The 17,847-nt window shown below is 42.4% G+C and overlaps 1 protein-coding gene across 7 annotated transcripts in view; it reads right to left on the reverse strand.

The window, feature by feature from the left end:
- Positions 1–2,773: 2,773 nt before the first annotated feature.
- The window catches only part of LOC129823243 (abl interactor 1-like), a 131,665-nt gene continuing 116,591 nt past the window's right edge, over positions 2,774–17,847 (reverse strand). For 3 of the 7 annotated variants that reach the window (XM_055882140.1, XM_055882138.1, XM_055882141.1), the window contains 3 exons: positions 12,522–12,770; positions 3,322–3,507; positions 2,774–3,085 (listed from right to left, as the gene is read on the reverse strand). In XM_055882140.1, the coding sequence (XP_055738115.1) occupies positions 2,919–3,085; positions 3,322–3,507; positions 12,522–12,770 (602 nt within the window). In that variant the 3' untranslated portion in view covers positions 2,774–2,918. Of the gene's footprint in view, positions 3,086–3,321; positions 3,508–7,251; positions 7,330–12,521; positions 12,771–17,847 lie in introns of all 7 variants that reach the window. The other 4 variants (XM_055882136.1, XM_055882137.1, XM_055882143.1 and 1 more) reach the window with 2 other exon arrangements.

Below are 17,847 nucleotides of genomic sequence, written 5' to 3' on the forward strand. Positions count from 1 at the left end.
TGTCATTCAAACTGGGAGTCACGACGACATGGTGGTGGAACTCTAAATAGTGAAGATGGGAAATGAGTCATTCAAACTGGGAGTCACGACGACATGGTGGTGGAACTCTAAATAGTGAAGATGGGAAATGAGTCATTCAAACTGGGAGTCACGACGACATGGTGGTGGAACTCTAAATAGTGAAGAGGGGAAATGTGTCATTCAAACTGGTGGTGGAACTCTAAATAGTGAAGAGGGGAAATGTGTCATTCAAACTGGGAGTCACGACGACATGGTGGTGGAACTCTAAATAGTGAAGAGGGGAAATGTGTCATTCAAACTGGTGGTGGAACTCTAAATAGTGAAGAGGGGAAATGAGTCATTCAAACTGGGAGTCACGACGACATGGTGGTGGAACTCTAAATAGTGAAGAGGGGAAATGTGTCATTCAAACTGGGAGTCACGACGACATGGTGGTGGAACTCTAAATAGTGAAGAGGGGAAATGAGTCATTCAAACTGGGAGTCACGACGACATGGTGGTGGAACTCTAAATAGTGAAGATGGGAAATGAGTCATTCACACTGGGAGTCACGACGACATGGTGGTGGAACTCTAAATAGTGAAGATGGGAAATGAGTCATTCAAACTGGGAGTCACGACGACATGGTGGTGGAACTCTAAATAGTGAAGAGGGGAAATGAGTCATTCACACTGGGAGTCACGACGACATGGTGGTGGAACTCTAAATAGTGAAGATGGGAAATGAGTCATTCACACTGGGAGTCACGACGACATGGTGGTGGAACTCTAAATAGTGAAGAGGGGAAATGAGTCATTCAAACTGGGAGTCACGACGACATGGTGGTGGAACTCTAAATAGTGAAGAGGGGAAATGAGTCATTCAAACTGGGAGTCACGACGACATGGTGGTGGAACTCTAAATAGTGAAGAGGGGAAATGAGTCATTCAAACTGGGAGTCACGACGACATGGTGGTGGAACTCTAAATAGTGAAGATGGGAAATGAGTCATTCACACTGGGAGTCACGACGACATGGTGGTGGAACTCTAAATAGTGAAGAGGGGAAATGAGTCATTCAAACTGGGAGTCACGACGACATGGTGGTGGAACTCTAAATAGTGAAGAGGGGAAATGAGTCATTCAAACTGGGAGTCACGACGACATGGTGGTGGAACTCTAAATAGTGAAGATGGGAAATGAGTCATTCACACTGGGAGTCACGACGACATGGTGGTGGAACTCTAAATAGTGAAGATGGGAAATGAGTCATTCAAACTGGGAGTCACGACGACATGGTGGTGGAACTCTAAATAGTGAAGAGGGGAAATGAGTCATTCAAACTGGGAGTCACGACGACATGGTGGTGGAACTCTAAATAGTGAAGAGGGGAAATGAGTCATTCAAACTGGGAGTCACGACGACATGGTGGTGCTTTTCACGGCATTACCAGATGAAAGAATATGGCAATTTAATATGTTTAAAGACAAATTTAGAGCATTTTGAAAATAAAACCAAGTCCCAGAATGCCTTGTGTCTAGACAATTTAATCCATAGAAAAAAATAATAAAAGCCTAAATTGAATGTGAGTATTTCAACAAAATGGAAGCATAATTAAACAGAGGTTATACATTTTTATTAGATTTTGCTTTACGCTCAGACTTCAGGAACGACTGAAATGAAACAGAAATTAAAGGTTTTGTTAATCATAAAAAGATAAATAAGATTTAAAATTTAAAAACCCAAAATGGATCAGGCTTCTGATTATAACTTTTGTAGTTGTATTTTTTTTTGTCAAATCATAAAATAAAAAAGTTAAATGAATGAATCAAATGCGTTATCTAAATATTGAACAATTTGGGCAACAGAGAGAGGCAGAATAGTGCAGTTTGAAGCTATATGGCAAAAAGTTTTGCACTGGAGACTGGCAGGGGATGACTGGCAGGATGGGTGAGGTGGTGGGTCTGACCAAGAGTGAGGTCAGTCATGTTTGTCATTGTGTGGATGTAAATGTTGAGTTGTCTATTGTTTTTGTCTATAATAAGTTTTTGTATTGTCAAAAAAAGTAAAATAAATGTAAAAAAATAATGAAGTAAATCAAACAGAATCTTCTGTAGGACATTTGCATGTGTGTGTGGTAAGTAGCCTGCTTGAGATACTGCGATTGACATTCACTGAATTTACACTACAGACACCCAACAGGCTGCAGCTCACATTATATACAGTTAACAGTAGTAGCACTTCCACTGAAGGTCTACACGTGATCGCCTACTGTTTACATATGCATTGCATACCGTCTGACAAACCGTCTCCATATAGCATAATACTCGTGATACACTCATAAAGACATTAATACTTTAATATAAGTGCATGAGAAATGTGTAGGTCAATAGATGAATAGTTGGGTCAGATGTTATGTCGTGCATATGTAAACAAGGAAGTACACTTAAAGGAAAGGATGTCCTTCAGCTAGTGTTACCCTGGTCTCAAAGGAGGTTGGTGGCACCTTAATTGGGGAGGACGGGCTCGTGGTAATGGCTGGAGCGGAATCAGAGGAATGGGATCAAAACACATGGTTTTCCAGGTGTTTGACGCCAGTCCATTTGCTCCGTTCCGGCCATTATTATGAGCCCGTCTCCCCCTCAGCAACCTCCACCGCCTGGTCTTTAAAAACATCCCTACATCATCAGCCTTATCCTATTCCTTCTTTATATACTTTATGCCCCCCCACCCCAACCCACCAACAACAACACCACCAAAATAAAGTAAATAGATATTTTGTATTTGATTTATTTGAGATTAGTAAGAGACCAAACATTCTGTCGTATCCAAAAGCACTTCCCTATGTGCTTTGAAAGGTCAGACGTCTGTAGTAGAAACACCGAATCAATAGAGAGCAGTACGGTCCCATCAGTCAGCTTAGTGCATGATGGACTCGACGTAGTTGCCGGGGAACAGTCCCGTGACTCCGCTACTGATTCCCTCGTACCAGCCATCATCGTTCTTCTTAATGATGTAGATGACGGCTCCCTCCATGAAGCTCAGCTCGTCGTTTTTATCCGCAGTGTAGTCGTAGATGGCCACCACTGAGGACGAGAGAGGAGGGGGGAAAATCGTCAGAGGGAGAGAGAGATTTAGCATACTGGATTAGGATGCAACGGGTAAGAAACAGTTGCCTGAAGATTTTAACATATTTTACTGAGTGTCAAAATGTGCTTAAGTAGTTGACTAGTTCAGCGTAGTTGAAATAAATCTGTGTCAATTGTATGGTAGGGAGGAGAAGTGAAGTAGAGTGGTGTCGGTATTGAGCCCTGGGGAACACCTTTCTGCATGTAGCTCTTGGGCGCCCACTGGGGGTCTCCATCCGCATACGAGTCGCTGTACTGAACTACAGCCGCTTCCTGTTCCTCGTAGTCAACTGGCGGTGGTGGAGGAGGGGGAGGAGCTTCATCAAACATGGGCAGGTCATCGGGCGGAGGAGGGGGAGGCGGAGTAGGGGTGTCCGCAACTGCCAAATGGCGATGAGTTAAAGGAAAGGGAGAGAGAATGAGATTAGGAACGCTGCCTGAAACTGGGAGAAAGGAAACAGTACATTACATTTGGGCTTCGCATGCCACCAAGCCCAACAGTAGAGAAAACCACGCAAAACCATGCAATCGTGGGAAGAGCAACATGCAGTGGGTGTTTGTATGCCAGGCACCGATGGTTAGTCGGTCAAGGACCAAATAAAATGCATGACAGCGAGTTGTCGGCATGCAGATTTTTTTGACCCTTTTTTTGAATTTGGACCTGAGATTCGTTCCTCCAGGTCACTTGTTCAAGTCACTTGTTAAGACACGTAATTTGGTTACACGTGTTCTTTGTCACCAACGTAATGCTGGACGTAATGCACACTTTTTCTTGAGCTTGTTCTGACATTCTATTTCCATTGTCTTCCCATGTGAATTTGAATTCTCTTCTTGTGTTTGTTTTATAATATCGTTATACAGTTACCACGGCAGTAGAGAACTTGTGACAATCCTAGAGGGATTGCAGCTCTATAACCATAAACACACACTGGTCCAATCCCAAAATCGACCCTTAAACCATAAACCTTATACACTTGTGGAGATATGAGAGGATTTGATTGGAATAAGCAATATGGTGAAACTTCTACCTAGCCCTATCAGAGTGAAAGGTGGCTTCTACCTAGCCTATCAGAGTGAAAGGTGGTTTCTACCTAGCCTATCAGAGTGAAAGGTGGCTTCTACCTAGCCCTATCAGAGTGAAAGGTGGCTTCTACCTAGCCTATCAGAGTGAAAGGTGGCTTCTACCTAGCCTATCAGAGTGAAAGGTGGCTTCTACCTAGCCTATCAGAGTGAAAGGTGGCTTCTACCTAGCCTATCAGAGTGAAAGGTGGCTTCTACCTAGCCTATCAGAGTGAAAGGTGGAGCTACCACCAGATTGCCTGTACCTGTAAAATATTCTAAGATCTCCACAAGTTCACAGGGTGTAGGGTACAGGGTGTAGGGCACAGGGTGTAGGGTACAGGGTGTAGGGCTTAGAGGACCATTTGGTACTGGCCCATCCAGAGCTGCTAGTTTCAGTAGAGGGCAGCAGAGAACCATATCCTCCTGTCAGTCATGTTCCAAAGTGACAACACCTGCTCTGATTTTATGACACCTTGTGACCCCAGGTCCAAGGAAAATATATTTACATTTTTCAGGGAAGATTTCGTAACACTTTGCTTCTTCTGTATAAATGACTAAAGAGAATGCCTACAAAATGAGTACAACGTAATAAACTGCAGCCTAAATAGTCAGTACGGACCTCTGAATCAGACGGTACATTAGCATACGTGGATCCGATTGAGGAGGCTTACCTGCATAAATCACACATGACCATTTCTATATTGTACCAAAGGGGAATAAGAGCTCAGATATATATTCTCAGAGGATGATATACCATAATGCCATCAACACCCAGGGTACGAGATCACTGGTTTCGGTTTTACTCTTTCGACTGGAAATGACAGCCTTCGTACTGTTAAGAAACAGCTATGAAATGGTGTTATTTTAATTCTGCCAGTAACATAAATCTGTCTTAACACAGACATACATCTGTCTTAACACAGACATAAATCTGTCTTAACACAGACATAAATCTGTCTTAACACAGACATAAATCTGTCTTAACACAGACATAAATCTGTCTTAACACAGACATAAATCTGTCTTAACACAGACATAAATCTGTCTTAACACAGACATAAATCTGTTTTAACACAGACATAAATCTGTCTTAACACAGACATAAATCTGTCTTAACACAGACATAAATCTGTCTTAACACAGACATAAATCTGTCTTAACACAGACATAAATCTGTCTTAACACAGACATAAATCTGTCTTAACAATAGCAGGCTAAGCTTCTTTAGAGATACATGAAAGCATGCAGACTATTTGTCTGTTGATCACACAGTACACACTATGTTTAGTCCTTCAATATGTGCCGCTCATTCTGTGATTTTTTGGGGGGTGAAATTATAGATTATACTTAACATACAGCGTCTTCGGAAAGTATTCAGACCCCTTGACTTTTTCCACATTTTGTTACATTACAGCCTTATTCTAAAATGGAGTACATGTTTGTTTGTTTTTTTGCAATGTAAAACAAAAAACAGAAATACCTCATTTACATAAGTGTTAAGACCCTTTGTTATGAGACTCGAAATTGAGTTCAGGTGCTTCCTGTTTCCATTGATCATCCTTGAGATGTTTCTACAACTTGATTGGAGTCCACCTGTGGTGAGTTCAATTGATTGGACATGATTTGGAAAGGCACACACACCTGTCTATATAAGGTCCCACAGTTTACAGTGTATGTCAGAGCAAAAACCAAGCCATGAGGTTGAAGGAATTGTCCGTAGAGCTCTGACAGGATTGTGTCGAGACACAGGACTCTCAGACCATGAGAAACAAGATTCTCTGGTCTTATGAAACAAAGATTTAACTCTTTGGCCTGAATGCCAAGCGTCACGCCTGGAGGAAACCTGGCACCATCCCTACGGTGAAGCATGGTGGTGGCAGTATGATGCTGTGGGGATGTTTTTCAGTGGCAGGGACTGGGAGACTAGTCAGGATCAAGGCAAAGATGAACGAAGCAAAGTACAGAGAGAAATCCTTGATGAAAACCTGCTCCAGAGTGACTCGATGCTGTAATTGCTGCCAAAGGTGCTTCAACAAACCTGACAAAGCTTGAGAGGATCTGCAGAGAAGAATGGGAGAAACTCCCCATTTACAGGTGTGCCAAGCTTGTAGCGTCATACCCAAGAAGACTCGAGGCTGTAATCGCTGCGAAAGGTACTTCAACCAAATACTGATTAAAGGACTGAATACTTATGTAAATGTGATATTTCAGGTTTTGTTTATTTTATAAATGAGCAAAAAAATTTAAAAACTATTTCATTGCTTTGTCATTATGGGGTATTGTGATGTCATTATGGGCTATTGTGTGTAGATTGGATCAATTTTAGAGTAAGGCTGTAACGTAACAAAATGAGGCAAAAGTGAAGGGGTCTGAATACTTTCCGAATGCATTGTATACCTTATCACACACGTGGGACTTTGTAGAAATACTAATTCAGCTGCTTACTCCATTATACATTCTCCTGAATAATCTTGGAATGGAGACACTTTTTACACTATTTGTCCTCAGTGTCTGCATAGTGGAGAAAGCAATGGGTGTCAATGGCAATAAGCGTCTTTCTGAGAATACTTTTTATTAACACAGACAATAGATAAGAGCTGTCTACTGCACAGGACAGACGGATGGGCAGGACAGACAGACAGGCAGGCAGGCAGGACAGTTGAGTGAACAGGCACAAAGCATGCTGTGTGTGATTGGGTGAGTGATCTGGGGAACAGGGAGAGTGATTTGGGGAACAGGGAGAGTGATCTGGGGAACAGGGAGAGTGATTTGGGGAACAGGGAGAGTGATCTGGGGAACAGGGAGAGTGATTTGGGGAACAGGGAGAGTGATCTGGGGAACAGGGAGAGTGATCTGGGGAACAGGGAGAGTGATCTGGGGAACAGGGAGAGTGATCTGGGGAACAGGGAGAGTGATCTGGGGAACAGGGAGAGTGATTTGGGGAACAGGGAGAGTGATTTGGGGCACAGGGAGAGTGATTTGGGGCACAGGGAGAGTGATTTGGGGCACAGAGAGAGTGATTTGGGGAACAGAGAGAGTGTGTGCTGGGCCTGTGGACTTACTGTTCTCCTGCACCCTGGCCACAAAGCCTGTCAGAGGTATCTGTGGAGTCAGCTGGGGCATGGGGGGAGGAGGGGCAGCTATAGCCACGGGAAGCCCCCCCACACATACCAAACGAAAGAGAGAAATCAAGGATATAAAGTAGACAGAGAGGACAGAAAGAAGGACGAGACAAACAGGAACAGATATCAGTCACCAACAATAGATTAAAATATTACCCCAAGTCAACAGGAAACAGATTACCCCAACCCAAGTCAACAGGAAACAGAGTACCCCAACACAAGTCAACAGGAAACAGAGTACCCCAACCCAAGTCAACAGGAAATAGAGTACCCCAACCCAAGTCAATAGGAAACAGAGTACCCCAACCCAAGTCAATAGGAAACAGAGTACCCCAACACAAGTCAACAGGAAACAGAGTACCCCAAGTCAACAGGAAACAGAGTACCCCAACCCAAGTCAACAGGAAACAGAGTACCCCAACACAAGTCAACAGGAAACAGAGTACCCCAAGTCAACAGGAAACAGAGTACCCCAACACAAGTCAACAGGAAACAGAGTACCCCAACCCAAGTCAACAGGAAACAGAGTACCCCAAGTCAACAGGAAACAGAGTACCCCAACCCAAGTCAATAGGAAACAGAGTACCCCAAGTCAACAGGAAATAGAGTACCCCAACCCAAGTCAATAGGAAACAGAGTACCCCAACCCAAGTCAATAGGAAACAGAGTACCCCAACACAAGTCAACAGGAAACAGAGTACCCCAAGTCAACAGGAAACAGAGTACCCCAACCCAAGTCAACAGGAAACAGAGTACCCCAAGTCAACAGGAAACAGAGTACCCCAAGTCAACAGGAAACAGAGTACCCCAACCCAAGTCAACAGGAAACAGAGTACCCCAACCCAAGTCAACAGGAAACAGAGTACCCCAAGTCAACAGGAAACAGAGTACCCCAAGTCAACAGGAAACAGAGTACCCCAAGTCAACAGGAAACAGAGTACCCCAAGTCAACAGGAAACAGAGTACCCCAAGTCAACAGGAAACAGAGTACCTCAACACAAGTCAACAGGAAACAGAGTACCCCAACACAAGTCAATAGGAAACAGAGTACCCCAACCCAAGTCAATAGGAAACAGAGTACCCCAACACAAGTCAATAGGAAACAGAGTACCCCAAGTCAACAGGAAATAGAGTACCCCAACCCAAGTCAATAGGAAACAGATTACCCCTACCCAAGTCAATAGGAAACAGAGTACCCCAACACAAGTCAACAGGAAACAGAGTACCCCAACACAAGTCAATAGGAAACAGAGTACCCCAACACAAGTCAATAGGAAACAGAGTACCCCAAGTCAACAGGAAACAGAGTACCCCAACACAAGTCAACAGGAAACAGAGTACCCCAACACAAGTCAACAGGAAACAGAGTACCCCAACACAAGTCAATAGGAAACAGAGTACCCCAACACAAGTCAATAGGAAACAGAGTACCCCAACCCAAGTCAATAGGAAACAGAGTACCCCAACACAAGTCAATGTAATACTATCATTGCAAGAATTAAGAGACACACACATTGCAAGGTTAGTCATGAGTTTTGTGCACTTCTACAAGGAAATTAGTTTAATATGTAATGTGTACAAATCTATGGTTGTGGTTTTTAGTTCAGCGAGGCCAGAGACTGAGTCCAGGTTTCCCAAGGTATTTGGTTGTTGTACAGACTGAGGGATTATAAAGAGATTAGGTTTGATTGTTGTAGAGACTGAGGGATTATAAAGAGATTAGGTTTTATTGTTGTAGAGACTGAGGGATTATACAGAGATTAGGTTTTATTGTTGTACAGACTGAGGGATTATACAGAGATTAGGTTTTATTGTTGTAGAGACTGAGGGATTATACAGAGATTAGGTTTTATTGTTGTAGAGACTGAGGGATTATACAGAGATTAGGTTTTATTGTTGTACAGACTGAGGGATTATACAGAGATTAGGTTTTATTGTTGTACAGACTGAGGGATTATACAGAGATTAGGTTTTATTGTTGTAGAGACTGAGGGATTATACAGAGATTAGGTTTTATTGTTGTAGAGACTGAGGGATTATACAGAGATTAGGTTTTATTGTTGTAGAGACTGAGGGATTATACAGAGATTAGGTTTTATTGTTGTAGAGACTGAGGGATTATACAGAGATTAGGTTTTATTGTTGTAGAGACTGAGGGATTATACAGAGATTAGGTTTTATTGTTGTAGAGACTGAGGGATTATACAGAGATTAGGTTTTATTGTTGTAGAGACTGAGGGATTATACAGAGATTAGGTTTTATTGTTGTAGAGACTGAGGGATTATACAGAGATTAGGTTTTATTGTTGTAGAGACTGAGGGATTATACAGAGATTAGGTTTTATTGTTGTAGAGACTGAGGGATTATACAGAGATTAGGTTTTATTGTTGTAGAGACTGAGGGATTATACAGAGATTAGGTTTTATTGTTGTAGAGACTGAGGGATTATACAGAGATTAGGTTTTATTGTTGTAGAGACTGAGGGATTATACAGAGATTAGGTTTTATTGTTGTAGAGACTGAGGGATTATACAGAGATTAGGTTTTATTGTTGTACAGACTGAGGGATTATACAGAGATTAGGTTTTATTGTTGTACAGACTGAGGGATTATACAGAGATTAGGTTTTATTGTTGTACAGACTGAGGGATTATACAGAGATTAGGTTTTATTGTTGTAGAGACTGAGGGATTATACAGAGATTAGGTTTTATTGTTGTAGAGACTGAGGGATTATACAGAGATTAGGTTTGATTGTTGTCACGTTGCCAGTTCCTAATCCTAATCCTAATCTGAATGAGATGATTGTAGAGTCGCCATACGACTGTCTGCAACCCTACTGCCCCTGGCTCTCAATGAACCGAGTTACGTTCACAAACCGTGGCGTTAAGAGTGTCACCCATAAAAATATAATCGATAAGGCCTTCGAAACCTCTGATCCTGGAAATTTGACTGGTCAACTCATGGGTACACTTACAATGGCTGCCGGTCCACCCAGTATGTCATCATTGACTTAAATGGGGAGGCCCGTTCTACAGACTCTATTTCTATGCTGCCACCATTTTAAAAATAAACAGCTGACCTTAGAGAGGTCAGGGTCAAGGGTCAGGGACAAGCGACGCATCACAGCAGGGGTTCCTCTAGCTACAGTAGCATGTTGCAGCTGTCCACACTGACGTCTAAATGCACATTTATAGACGGCTTGATGTTTCTGTCTGAAATTAAATAAAGATGATGACACATTTTTTTGTTGTTGTTGACATTAATAGATAAAATAGGCACCAATATTTAATCTTTTCAAATTCCACCCCTAGAAAGGCTACTGTTAATGCTGTTTTAAAATGGCTGTTAATCTATAGGCTCGAGGTCAACCCCCATGTCTAAATCAGGATCTGTACTGAAGGAAGCACGTCATGCCGTGATATATGCTTGGATAAGTGGCTCATTAGCAGCTGCAGAAAGTCGTGTTATGGAACAGCCACGGACGGGTTCATGACGTCACTTTAAAAAAAAGGAGAGTAGAAAAAGAATCATGTGAAAGTTCCAGGCCTCTACATCTCTAGCATCTACAGCATGTGGTGTAGAACTGGGACTAGACACGACGACAAGAGGAAGAGTGTATTTAATAATGGCTACAGTTATAAGTGATGTAAGGGGGGGGGGGGGGGGGGGCGAGGGTTCTGGCTCATGAGAGAAGCTTTCTCCTCCTCCGTTCTGTGTGTGCATCTCAAATGCTACCCTATTCCCTTTATAGTGCACTGCTTTAGACAGAGCCCCCTATTCCCTTTATAGTGCACTGCTTTAGACAGAGCCCCCTATTCCCTTTATAGTGCACTGCTTTAGACAGAGCCCTCTGGGGAATAGGGTGCCATTTAGGACACAAGACAAGTGTCCTCTTAGTGCTGATGGATCTTAACATTCAATGACAACCGTCTGCACACGGTGATGCCTGTTAACATGGTGACAGTAAGATTTAAACGCCAGCCGGTCTTTCACAGTGCAAGTGAATGGGAGAGGGGAGAGCTGAGGCGAATCTCAATTCAAAAGGGAACAGCTGGCTGCCGACAGCTTGACTTCATCACATTTTATTCTCAATCTTCTTTTGACATTTGTTTTTTTTTTCTTCCTATTTTGACTCGATGAGGTTATTGAGTTCAGTCCGCCTGCACATCACCAGGTTCTGCCTGTGTCTGTGTTCCCACAGGAGTTTTAGTGGAAGGGTACAGGACAGAGGACTGAAAATAAACCCTGTGCTTAAGTTAGTGGACACCTTGAGCTGGGGTCACCTTCTCGGGGGGGCTGGCTAGTACATTTGAGGGGACAGGGAGAGAAGAGAGAGGGGAAAATCAACCACTTTAAAGAGGTTGTGAAAACACAAATAAATTGTGATTTAACAAAACCTCAGATCGTACTTAAACAGAGGCATATTGAATGTACCCGCTGGAGAATCCAAGGACTAGAATATATTCTACATCAATGTACAAGACGTTCACCAGAGAGGAGAAACGCCTTAACAGGCACTTTGACAGGAGAGAAGTCAGTACTACTGCTATGAAGAGACCGCCCTTTGACCTTGAGGAGGAAACGACTGTGGCGTCGCCACCGGCATCTGACCTGCAAAGCCAATCACAATCATAGACTAGAACCTGGAGGAGACTGAAATCAGTCCGTTTCTATGGTTATTTCCTCTAAGTTCACATGTACAAGCTGACAATCTGATATAGTGACTGCTGCTGTTTCATTATTTGTAACTTGAATTTTTTATTTTACTTTTTTATTTTTACTTAACACTTATTTTTCTTAAAACTTCTTAAAGCATTGTTGGTTAAGGGCTTGTAAGTACCTGTTGTGTTCGGCGCATGTGACAAATACAATTTTATTTTATTTTATTTGAGTGACAGTGACGTAATTAGCTTCTGGGCCATCCAGTGAGAGTTGTAGAACTCGGTGGTAGCAGGGTAGCAAACCCTGTTCTAAAAGTGTGACTGGCTGATTCACAAATGGCACCCTAATCCCTATGTAGTGCGCTACTTTTGACCTAGGTCCATAGGGAAAGTAGTGAATAGTGTAGCTCCCCTGTGCTGGTAAAGACAAGAGGGAAGTGCCGTTCCCTTGAGAGGGAATCTATCTATCTATCTATCTATCTATCTTTCCATCTATCCATCTCCAGTCTAATAGAGGGGTGTTGGTGGGGGGGACATGTGTCTTACTTGAGTTCTGGGGGTAGGTTGAGGTTCCCCCGTTAATGTACGGCTGCTGTATCTGCTGCTGCTGTAGCTGTAGGGCCTGCTGCTGCTGCAGGGAGAACTGGGAGGTGACGGACGGCGCCCGGCGGTAGGTGCCCGTGGCCGAAACCACAGAGACTGAGGAGGTGGTAGAGTTGTGCCGTGAGATCTGCCGCGAGATGGTGCCAAACTGGGACATGGGGATGGGGCCAAGACCAGGCCCGGGAGCCACCACTAGAGTAGAAACACCCACAGAAAGAGAGAGAGCGAAACAGATAGAGGAGGGGAGGGAGAGGCAGAGAGATTGGGAGGGGGGCAGAGAGAAGAAAAGACAAAGGGAAAGAAAGAGAGAGAAACAGACAGAGAGCGAGAGAGAGAGAAAGAGAGAGACAGAGAAAGAGACAGAGAGAGAGAGAGAAAGAGACAGAGAGCAAGAGAGAGAGAGAAAGAGAGCGAGAGAGAGAGAGAGATGGAGAGAAAGAGAGAGAGAGGGAGAGAAAGAGAGAGAAAGAGAGAAATAGAGAGAGAAAGAGAGAACCCAGAAAATTAATCAGTGACACCCAATAACAGAGTAGACTTAAGATTTGCAGATCATTCACTGGATCCTCAAAGCAACTGACCCACCAGCATTAACACCAATCACAGAGACCCAGAGGAGGAAAGGGGAGGGGAATAGACACACACCAAGTCATAGCTGGAGTTCCTTCCTGATGGACAGACACACACCAAGTCATAGCTGGAGTTCCTTCCCGACTACATTGCAGACGTATGCCAGATCTTACAACGCCTGGATAGGTATTTAACATATCATACATCCATCTGAACCCCGACTGCAGTCGATGACGTGGGACGCAGGCATTGGTTGACGCAATGCAGGGGAGAATAGACACATGATTTAAGGACAGAAGGAGACAGTTAAAAGGCTCGTTCAACTACTCCTGGGGCTTTCTACCACTCCACACGGACTGAGAGATCAATACAACATCCGCCATGACAGGCTCATTGTCCATCCTCCCTCCCAGAAGCCTGGAAGGGATGAGAGAGCCGAGCCTATGGGTTCGTAGCTTCAACCTTGCAGCACACACACACACACACACACACACACACACACACACACACACACACACACACACACACACACACACACACACACACCCCCCCACCCCCCAATTGATTAATGGACTGCTGAATGTATATATTTTTTCTCTTGCTTTGTTTGCTCTTTTCAGTATTATGTCTCTGATAAGCTACCCAGGAAATGGCTGAAATTAGCCCATGTTAATATATGCAAAAATGCAAAAAAAAAATCTCTGAAGTTGGAGACTTTTATCTCCCTCAACAACTTTAAAAATCTGCTATCCGAGCAGCTAACCGATCGCTGCAGCTGCACATAGTCCATCTGTAAACTACCCACCCAATTTACCTACCTCACCCCCCATACTGCTTTTATTTATTTACTTTTCTGCTCTTTTGCACACCAGTATCTCTATAATGACATCACAATACCCCATCATGACATCACAATACCCCCCACACCAGTATCTCTTCTTGCACATGATCATCTGATGATTTATCACTCCAGTGTTAATCTGCTAAATTGTAATTATTCGATTTATTGCCTACCTCATGCCTTTTGCACACATTGTATATAGATTCTCTTTTTTTCTACCATGTTATTGACTTGTTTATTGTTTACTCCATGTGTAACTCTGTGTTGTTGTCTGTTCACACTGCTATGCTTTATCTTGGCCAGGTCGCAGTTGTAAATGAGAACTTGTTCTCAACTAGCCTCCTGGTTAAATAAAGGTGAAATAAAAAATAAAAATAAAAATATGTAGCCTTTGAAATAAGGTTAATGAAATCAATAACTTACTAACATCAGATAACATTCATATATTAGCCATTTCTGAGACTCACTCTGATAATTATTTTAATGATACATCAGTAGCAATACAAGGATATAACATCTATAGAAGAGACAGAAATGCTTATGGGGGAGGTGTTTCTGTATATATTCAGAGCCATATCCCTGTAATGCTTATGGGGGAGGTGTTGCTGTATATATTCAGAGCCATATCCCTGTAATGCTTATGGGGGAGGTGTTTCTGTATATATTCAGAGCCATATCCCTGTAATGCTTATGGGGGAGGTGTTGCTGTATATATTCAGAGCCATATCCCTGTAATGCTTATGGGGGAGGTGTTGCTGTATATATTCAGAGCCATATCCCTGTAATGCTTATGGGGGAGGTGTCGCTGTATATATTCAGAGCCATATCCCTGTAATGCTTAGAGGATCTTATGTCAAGTGTTATTGAAGTGTTGTGGTTGCAGGTTCACTTGGCACATCTAAAGCCTTTTCTTTGGGGTGTTGCTATATGCCACCAAGTGCTAACAGTCAGTATCTAGATAATATGTTTGAAATGCTTAGTCGTGTATGTGATGTAAACAGAGAGGTCTACTTTATTGGGGACCTGAATATTGACTGGTTTTCGTCAAGCTGTCCACTCAAGAGGAGCGTCTCACTGTAACCAGTGCCTGTAATCTGGTTCAGGTTATTAATCAACCTACCAGGGTGTTTACAAGAGGAAGCTTCTCACTGTAACCAGTTCCTGAAATCTGGTTCAGGTTATTAATCAACCTACCAGGGTGTTTACAAACACTACAGGAACAAGATCATCCACAATTAACGATCACATTTATACTAATACTGTAGAACTTTGTTCTAAAGCTGTATCCGTACCCATTGGATGCAGTGATCACAATATAGTGGCTATATCCAGGAAAGCCAAAGTTCCAACAGCTGGGCCTAAAATAGTGTATAAGAGATCATACAAAACATTTTGCTGTGACTCTTATGTGACTCTTAAATATATTTGTTGGTCTGATGTGATTAATGAGGAGCATCCAGATGCTGCACTTGATGAATTTATGAAATTGCTTCATCCAATTACTGATAAACAAACACATGTTAAGAAACGGACTGTTAGAACTGTTGAGGCTCCATGGATTGATGAGGAATTGAAAAACGGTATGTTTGAAAGAGACGGGGAAAAAGGAGTGGCTAATAAGTCTGGCTGCACATCTGACTGGCTTCCTTACTGCAAATTGAGAAATGATGTGACTAAACTCAACACAAAGAAGAAGAAACTGTATTATGAAGCCAAGATCAATGATATAAAGAATGATGGAATAAAACTTAGGAGTATTTTAAATTACATTATGGGCAGAAAGACAAATTCAACTCCATCTATCATCTAATCAGATGGCTTATTCATCACGAAACCATTTCCTGTTGCCAATTATTTGTATGATTATTTCATTTGTAAAGCGGGCAAACTTAGACAGGAAGTGCCAACAACGAACAGTGAGCCATTGTATTCATGCATAAAAAAAAACCAATAATGAAAGAAAAGCAGTGCAATGTTGAATGTTGTAAAGTTAGTGTGGGAGAAGTGGAAAAATGACTGTTATTGATCAATAATGACAAACCTCCTGGCATTGACAACTTAGATGGACAGCTACTGAGGATGGAAGCTGACTCTATAGCCACTACTATCTGTCATATCTTTAATCTGAGCCTAGAGCAAAGTCTTTGTCCTCAGGCCTGGAGGGAAGCAAAGTCATTCCGCTACCAAAGAGTGGTAAAGCGGCCTTTACTGGTTCTAACAGCAGACCAATCAGCTTGCTGCCAGCTCATAGCAAACTGTTGGAAAAAATTGTGTTACAATTCTATTTCTCTGTAAACAAATTAACAACAGACTTTCAGCATGCTTATAGTGAAGGACACTCAACATGTACTGCACTGACACAAATGACTGATGATTGGTTGAAAAAATATATATAATTATAAGATTGTGGGAGCTGTACTGTTAGATTTCAGTGCAGCCTTTTGATATTTTTGACTATAACCTGTTGTTGAAAAAACGTATGCGTTATGGCTTTTCAACCTCTGCCATATCGTGGATTCAGAGCCATCTATCTAATAGAACACAAAGAGTTTTCTATAATGGAAGCTTCTCTAATGTCAACCATGTAAAGTGTGGTGTACCGCAGGGCAGCTCTCTAGGCCCTCTACTCTTTTCTATTTTTACCAATGACCAGCCACTGGCATTAAACACAGCATGTGTGTCCATGTATGCTGATGATTCAACCATATACACATCAGCAACCACAGTTAATGAAGTCACTGAAACCCTTAACAAAGATTTGCAGTCAGTTTGGGAATGGGTGGCCAGTAATTTACTGGTCCTGATCATCTCTAAAACTAAGAGCATTTTATTTGGTACAAATCATTCCCTAAGTTCTAGACCTCAGCTGAATCTGGTAATGAATGGTATGGCTGTTGAACAAGTTGAGGAGACTAAATTACTTGGCGTTACCTTAGATTGTAAACTGTCATGGTCAAAACATATGGATTCAATGGTTGTAAAGATGAGGAGAGGTCTGGACGTAATAAAGAGATGCTCTGCTTTTTTGACACCACACTCCAAAAAACAAGTTCTGCAGGCTCTAGTTTTGTCTAATCTTGATTATTGTCCTGTCGTGTGGTGAAGTGCTGCAAGGAAAGACCTAGTTAAGCTGCAGCTGGCCCAGAACAGAGTGGCACGTCTTGTTCTTCATTGTAATCAGAGGGCTGATATAAATACTATGCATGCCAGGCTCTCTTGGCTAAGAGTTGAGAACAGACTGACTGCATCACTTCTTCTTTTTATAAGAAACATTAATGTGTTGAAAATCCCAAATTGTTTGCATAGTCAACTTACACACAGCTCTGAAACACACACTTACCCCACCAGACATGCCACCAGGGGTCTTTTCACAGTCCCCAAATCCAGAACAAATTCAAGAAAGCGTACAGTATTAATACAGAGCCCTTATTGCATAGAACTCCCATCTCATATTGCTCAAAGAAACAGCAAACCTGGTTTAAAGAAACAGATAAAGCAACACCTCGTGGCACAACATCTCTCCTCTATTTGACCTGGATAGTCTGTGTGTCTGTATTGATATGGAGGCTACGTGTGCTTTTTAAAATGTATGTAGTTCTGTCCTTGAGCTGTTCTTGTCTAATGATGTTCTGTATTATGTCATTCTGTATTATGTTTCTTGTTCTGTGTGGACCCCAGGAAGAGTAGATGCTGCTTTTGCAACAGCTAATGGGGATCCTAATAAAATACCAAATACTTCCTGGGGCTTTCTGCCACTCCACACAGACAGAGATCAATACCACTCCACAGGGACTGAGGGATCAATACCACTCCACACGGACTGAGGGATCAATACCACTCCACACAGACTGAGATCAATAC

The sequence above is a fragment of the Salvelinus fontinalis genome, chromosome 25 (genome assembly GCF_029448725.1).
Source record: "Salvelinus fontinalis isolate EN_2023a chromosome 25, ASM2944872v1, whole genome shotgun sequence".
Lineage (NCBI taxonomy): Eukaryota > Metazoa > Chordata > Actinopteri > Salmoniformes > Salmonidae > Salvelinus > Salvelinus fontinalis.